This window comes from Rhinolophus ferrumequinum, chromosome X (assembly GCF_004115265.2).
Source record: "Rhinolophus ferrumequinum isolate MPI-CBG mRhiFer1 chromosome X, mRhiFer1_v1.p, whole genome shotgun sequence".
Taxonomy (NCBI): Eukaryota; Metazoa; Chordata; class Mammalia; order Chiroptera; family Rhinolophidae; genus Rhinolophus; species Rhinolophus ferrumequinum.
The window spans coordinates 25,895,930-25,903,259 of NC_046284.1; the positions used below are offsets into that span (position 1 = coordinate 25,895,930).

At 43.9% G+C, this 7,330-nt stretch overlaps 1 protein-coding gene across 2 annotated transcripts in view; it reads left to right on the forward strand.

Moving 5' to 3' along the window:
- Nucleotides 1-3,806, forward strand: part of AIFM1 (apoptosis inducing factor mitochondria associated 1) — a 34,230-nt gene extending 30,424 nt beyond the window's left edge. For both annotated transcript variants that reach the window (XM_033109611.1, XM_033109602.1), the window contains exons 14-16: nt 1,307-1,431; nt 3,008-3,204; nt 3,541-3,806. In XM_033109611.1, the coding sequence (XP_032965502.1) occupies nt 1,307-1,431; nt 3,008-3,204; nt 3,541-3,612 (394 nt within the window). In that variant the 3' untranslated portion in view covers nt 3,613-3,806. The remainder of the gene's footprint in view (nt 1-1,306; nt 1,432-3,007; nt 3,205-3,540) is intronic.
- Nucleotides 3,807-7,330: the final 3,524 nt, after the last annotated feature.

Here is a 7,330-nt window from a genome sequence, read left to right on the forward strand (position 1 = left end):
CACTCATTCTACCCCAGAGCAGCCTTCACGTAAAAGGGTCCCGTTTGGCGTAAGTTAACTAGGTGAATGAATGGAGAGGACATCAGCATTTCTGGTAAAAGAGCTCAGAGTTCAAACTGTAGTAGGTGGTACAAAAGTATATTCTTAAGTATAGACAGCAGTATATTTTAATTTGTTATTTGCTGCTCACCCTAATGAGCCCCATATGCTGACAAAAAAGGCAGCCCACTCATATGAAACCTTTAAGATTAGGAGTTCAAAGTCCAGCATATAGGGAGTTCTCTGGATAACAAGAAGTTAGCAGTGGACATTCCTAAGTCCTGGGGCTGGCCCTGTTTGGCACACTTTCATCTTATTGATTTGAAAGATGAGGTACATAAAAAACTTAAAGGTTTCAGAAACCCCTAAGCAGGGGTATTCACAGCTAATGGGAGTATATTTTAGGATGATCACTTACAGTTTTATGAGTGGGCAGCAAAAACATGGATTTTGGGGTCAACACATGTAAAATAATGCAGTGAGAAAAAAAAAAAAAAACAGTCCATACCCATACAATTATCCGGCCCCAGAAACAGAAAGCAAGAAGTCATTGTAGACTATTACCTAAAGACACCAGGCCGATGAGCTTCTGTGGCCAAGAAGATAACAAAATGTAGAACACCAGAAACAGAACAGCTTGAGTAGCCTAGGTGATTACAAAACCATGGTGTGTGTCGTGCTGCAAATATTCTGTGAAGTTCCTAGCATATTAAGAACAACATGATGGGAAAGATTCCAAGAAGATCAGTTAAAATAAAATGACCAAGTGGGTGAAGGTTCCTGTTTATAGAAAGAATTCTGGCTTTGAAACATGAAGGCTAAAAGGAAATATGGTAAGTTAATGAAACCGTAAAATATCTAAGACTCTGAATTTCATAAATATGGAGCATTCTTTAAAGCTTCTAAAAGGCAATTTTAGGATGAGTTAAAGGAAGATAGTGAATAGTAAATGTGGGGAACCTATCACTCCCCAAATGTGGTATGGGATAAAAGCATGAATAAATTGAAGAAAGTATTGATCGTTGTATGGATATGTGATATGTATAATGTCTTCTTAAGGAAAATAGAAGTTGCTTGGGATAATCATGCTTTCTCACAATTGTCACCAGATGCCCCAGCAGACAACAGATCAATTTGGCATTTCTCTTTTGTTGCACATACCAAGTTGATGGGTTGGGATGAAAATGTGGTGTCTTAGAGAAAATGTCCTCCTGTGTCATTCTTTACAGTCCCATGACAGCACACCCTCTTCTCTCTCATTCCTTAGGAGTGATTTGGGCCCCGATGTTGGCTATGAAGCTATTGGTCTCGTGGATAGTAGTTTGCCCACAGTTGGGGTTTTTGCAAAGGCAACTGCACAAGACAACCCAAAATCTGCCACAGAGCAGTCAGGTAAGGAAAGCCAACCACTTCTCTTGGAAGAGTGTTGAGAAACCGTGGTCCAGATTCTCCTGAACAAGGGTTTTCTGTATTGGCTAGGGGTGGGGGGGGGTACTGCCAGTGAAAGCCTCTCTTCATGTGTGCTTTAAAATAAACCAAACCCAAATTCCTCACTCTTTAGTGGTCTGAGAGCTGGCAAAATCAGATACCCTGGTCAAAGCATAGACTCAGATATTGTAGGACTCCATGCTAGACTCTGGACAAGTGGCTAGCTCAACAACTCTGTTGTTTAGTTTGTCTCTAGGGGATGGGAAGACCTGCGTGATGAAGAAAACCTGAACTTCTTAGATGTTGTTTTGTTTTGTTGCTTTCATTTTTGTTTTTGTTTTTGCTTCCTGTTAATCCTGAGAACTAGGCCTGAGGACCTTAGTTTAGGACATGCTATCCTCCACAGTCCCCGAGCAGTGGAGAACTGGGCTGAGTAATTCTTGAGCTGCCTCTAATTCCATTTGTTAGATCTTAATGCCAGGTTTTCTTTAGTTGGGAGGCACCTCTTGGAATGAACTTCTCTCCCACACATGTCTCTTTCATTAATTCCTAGGCCTTATTCTCTCTTCCTTCCGTGACCTTAGCTGAAGTTATTTAACCTCAGTGTCCTCTTGTCAGGGGCATTTCAAGAACAAGTTGCTCTTTAAGGAGAAACAAGACATTATATGGATATATAAGTCCTTTCCCTGTGTAATCCAAGTAGATTACATACACGCACTCCTTAATTCTGACCTCTCTTGGGAAATGGATCCAGGAGAGGGACCCAGGGACTTATAAACTCCAGGTCACTACTCTGTTCACTAGGTAGTATTACTTGGAGCCTGGTTCTCAGAAGCTAAGGTGCCCCCCCTCCATTCCACCCCCACACCCCTACACATACCCCCCCGCCACCGCCAAGAGGAAACACCACCACTATGGTTTTTCCATGTGGAAGTGCTCTCTCCTGCTTTGGCTAACGTGTGTCTAGCAGTGCTGTACGATAACGTTTTCTGCTATGATAGCATTGTTCTATCTCTGCTCTGTCCTATACATTAGCCACTAGCCACATGTAGCTACTTAGCACTTGAATTGTGGCTAGTGCAATTGAGAAACTGAGTTTTACATTTTATCTAATTTGAATTAAAATACTCTAAATTTTCACTGATTTTAATTAGAATAGCTATATGTGGCTAGTGGCTGCTATGCTGGACCATGCAGCTCTAGAATGTTTCTCAGAGGACAAGAGCAAGTCTTTCACAGTTTGAAGAAATCCAGATACCAGGAAATAACCATAGCATAAATTTAAAATGAGACAGTAAGGGAGGGAAGTTTGGGGTCAGACTGATGCAGTACCCAGGAGCTGGCAAGGAAGAGCTTTCGTTGTCTTTGTCAGTGGAGAGGGGCCGAAGAAGGCTAGTGTTTACTGAGGGGGTGTAGAAAAACAAATCATCTAGAAGCAGCTTGAAGCAGGTGTTGAAAGACACTTTTCCTTCTAGAATTTCCCAAGCTCATAATAACTGACTTTGTTTTGTTTTGACTTTGTTTTGGGGGTTGGCCACAGGGACTGGTATCCGATCAGAGAGTGAGACAGAGTCCGAGGCCTCAGAAATCGCTGTTCCTCCCAGCAACCCTTTGGTCCCTCAGGCCCCTGCCGAAGGGGAGGACTACGGCAAAGGTGTCATCTTCTACCTCAGGGACAAAGTGGTGGTGGGGATCGTACTGTGGAACATCTTCAACCGAATGCCCATAGCAAGGAAGGTAGGTTCCTGTCAGAGCTCTTAGAAGAAAATGGGAAGTGCAGGCTGGAAAATGCTCCTGTGACTTCATCAGGTGCCCTGCTATGTATTGTCCACCCAGGTCAAATTGTGCCTAAGCAGAACAAAGGTATAACCTTGGCTCAGGAATGTTTCTTTTTCACTCAGGACCTGGCTAGGTGGCTTGGGAGTTGGCACATAGTCATTTGGGGATAGTAGAAAGCTGTTCCATAACTCCCTCTCGGTGTGATGTGAGGACTGGCCCAGGCTGCCCCATTGTGCAGCCAGACCTCAGTGCACATGGAGCGAGTTAGTGACCCACTGTTCATCTCTCCCTCAGATCATTAAGGATGGTGAGCAACATGAAGATCTCAATGAAGTAGCTAAACTGTTCAACATTCATGAAGACTGAAGCCCTCAGCAGGATAGGCAAGCACTTTGCTGTCCTTGACAGCAGCTTGGATGGCTAAAGAACCATTTTGTACTCAGCAGACTTCCTCTGTGTGTATGAATGTGAATGATTGAGTCCGTTGTGAATATTTCAACAATGTAGGCAGATTCTTAATATTCACATCACTAAATAAAACCTGATTCTTCTAAATTAAACTCTGCTCTCTTTAAAAGGGGGTGGGTGGGTGAAAGGGGGGAAAGGTCTGCATATTAAAGAGCAAGGAAATTGGAGCTACTACCAAGTGCGTGATTTTCTCAGCCGTGTATTACCTGCTCCACACTCTAAACTTCTTTTGGTTCCCTGAACTTCTCTCTCGCCCCTCCAGACCCCTCTGTATGCACCTCCCGTGGCCTCTGCCCACAGAGCTCGACCCCTCTCCCCTCATCTGGGGAAGGTCCTAGTCTCTGTGAAGACTTTCCTAGCCCTTCCAAGCCTATTCCTTGCTTATGTCTCCCTGCTGGTCTGCAGGTTCCTGGAAGCCGGAAACATGACTTTAATATCTTGCTCTTAGTTAAATCTCTAGAGCTCAGCATAATGTCTGGCTCACAGTAGATGCTGAGTAAATCATTGTTGAATGAGTGAACACATAAACATGGAATAGACTCCACTTTAGCTGGAACAACGCTTATATGTACCCCCATCCCAGAACTGAATTGGTCCTGTAGGGGGCCAGAAAGGACATTTACTGTAAACAGAGACTTGGGTTCAGAGAACTGGTGCTTCGTGGCTAAAGCTGGAGTCTGACTCCTTGAGGGATCATGATCTCTTGAGTCTTCTGCTCACTGTCCCCCAAACTGGAAATCTGCCCACTCCTAACCCCTTTTATCTAAAATAGGCTGATAGGCATACCTCACTTTACAGATGATTTCCTGGGAAGAGAAGTCAAAGTTTTATAACTCATTTTTTTTTGCATTTCAAATTACTTTAAAAAATCAAATCTTAATTAAGAGGAAATTTTTACTACTTTCAAGAGTCCAAATGTGAATCTTTTTGTAAAGAGAAAATTATGACCAGTCTGGATCTTTTTTCAATATTGTGTTTATTTAAAGGGAGTTGCAGCTACAACAAAATCCTTTCTGAACACTAGAATAAGACAAATGTCCACTTTGAGAATGAGCTGCACTAGAATAGTTCTTACTCTATGTGTACAGGTTTGGTGAAATATAATCTGATATCATATCCAAATTCGTAGGTAGAATATTCATCTAGTATCCTGTGAGATAGGACTCATTATACAGTAATAATTGCTGTTTATAAAGATGGTAGTAAGACACTCTAAGATCCTGAAGTGTTTTGCAAATTATTTCAAAAACGATCAAATTGTAATTTGTTTTGTTTTAGCGTGATGTGTAGTTTTAATTCTTTGACAGTTGTAATCCTGTATGGAATGCCATTGTAATTCAGTTAATTAAAATTAAATGATCTATTCATCTAATCAGTGTTCATTGAGTACCTGCTATGAGCCAGGTGGATATTGGAAGAGGAAGATGAAGAAAACACAGCCACTTCTCTTAAGGAACTCCTGGTGTCAGTGAGGAAGGCAGACACATAAATGCAAAAGTATAACATAGTGAGATGGTCCATAGAAACACACAAAGTTCTATGGACACGCCAAGGATAGATATCAGCCAGACCATCCATCCTTAGGTCAACCACTGCTGCCAGGTCACCTCCTAAAGCATCACTTGGTCCATGCTCCCCCCCCACTCCAGCCCACCTTGTTGAAGAACACACAGTGACTCCCTGTCAGCAACCACATCAAATCCAAAGCCTTCTATAGCGCTCCTGATTTCAGCCCACTCTCCATCTGGCCTCTTTTCCCATGACTTCAGCACATGTACATGCACACGTAAACATCTGATTTACTGCCACCTTTAAACTTTTGTCCATGCTTTTCACATCTGGAACGCCATCCCTATTCCCTTTTACCTATCTAAATCCTGCTCATCTTCCAAGGCCTAAATGAAATCCCACCTTGGCGACATGGTACCTGTTGGAACAAGTGCCTGTGCATGATGTCATCTCTGAGCTCCAATTGCACTTAGTGCCTTTGAACTTGATTTTTTTTTTTAAGATTTTATTGGGGAAGGGGAACAGGACTTTACTGGGGAACAGTGTGTACTTCCAGGACTTTTTCCAAGTCAAGTTGTTGTCCTTTCAATCTTAGTTGTGGAGGGTGTTGTTCAGCTCCAGGTCCAGTTGCCTGTTGTTAGTTGCAGGGGGCACAGCCCACCACCCCTTGCGGGAGTCGAACCGGCAACCTTGTGGTTGAGAGCCCACTGGCCCATGTGGGAATCAAACTGGCAGCCTTTGGCATTAGGAGCACGGAGCTCCAACCACCTGAGCCACCGGGTCGTCTTTAAGTCATTCTCTGCATTATTAGTGTTCACTGCCTATATTTATTGTAAGCTATTCCAGAGCAGAGACTTTTCTTTCTCAAGACTGGAAAAATGTGCCCCACTCTACCCCCAAACCCTGGTAACATGCTGAACAAGTCTTTGGTTGCTTAGGTGGATGATGCCAGATAACAGGGCTTATTGTAAAAATGAACCTCTTGTCTCGCAGCTTCTGTTCACTGTAATCCAGGTTATCAGGCCCCCCATCACTTCACCCACTGCCATGACTTGCCACTTAACCCAGGATGCATTTCATCTGTACAGGCCCCCAAGGATCACAGGCACTGATTTCTGACTGTACAGACAATCAGTACCAGTTGAGGTTTGGCCCTCAATGGCCAGCCTGTGATTAGCTGGGCGACAGCGCAGTGTGAAACAGGGCTAGTCACACCCTGCAAAGAAGAGTTGGGGCTCTGCCAAAATTTCAAGCATTTGGAGCCCACCCACTTGACTTTGACTTCACGTTTCTTTACCATTTTATACATACTAGCTGATGGCACCTTAGCACCTGTTCATGATAGTACTAGCCTTTGTCTGGCCACCTGTAAGGTACACCAGGAGATGTCTTCATACTTTAGCTGGAGAGATGGACCTGAGGGAAGGAAGTATGTTTGATTGGAAAGGGATGAGAGAGAGTAAGCCTCTTTTTGGAGGATGAGGTCAACATATGTGACTTTTTTGTTGTTCTAATCAACAGGGCCTGTTTTGGAGACTAGAGACTTAAAGCAGAAAGGGATGGGTGTGGGGAATCCACAGTGACCTACTGCAGGCTGCTTCCTTGAAGGAAAATCAGCAGCTTCTCTAGAGACCCATTTATACAAAGGAACTCTCCCCTCCCTTCCACCACTACTCTTTCCCTTTCCTGATCCTCTCAAGTTTGGCTGCCACAATATCCCCTCTGTCCTTCCCTGACTCCACCTAAAACTGGGCACCCTTGCTGCCTTAGAGATCGTCGGCACTCAACCCCAGTGCCTTGCTCTCTGGGCAGAGGGGAAGTCCTGCTGGGTCCAGAGGTGAAGCAGGACTGCCTCTGGCCTCTTTCCCATCTTATCAGAGAATTTCTGGCGGGCAGAGACACATGTACACAAAACCACACAGACACACAGCCCAAGCCAGTGATGACGTTCCCCTGCCTGGCTGGTTCTGCAGATGGGTGTGACTGGGTCAGAGTACAGGGAGGGTTTAAATATTTAGATACTGGACTGCCAAGCCCTGGTTGGAAAACAGGGATCATCTCAAAATGAACATTTTGAGAAAGAAACACAGCCCTTGACATCCAAAAG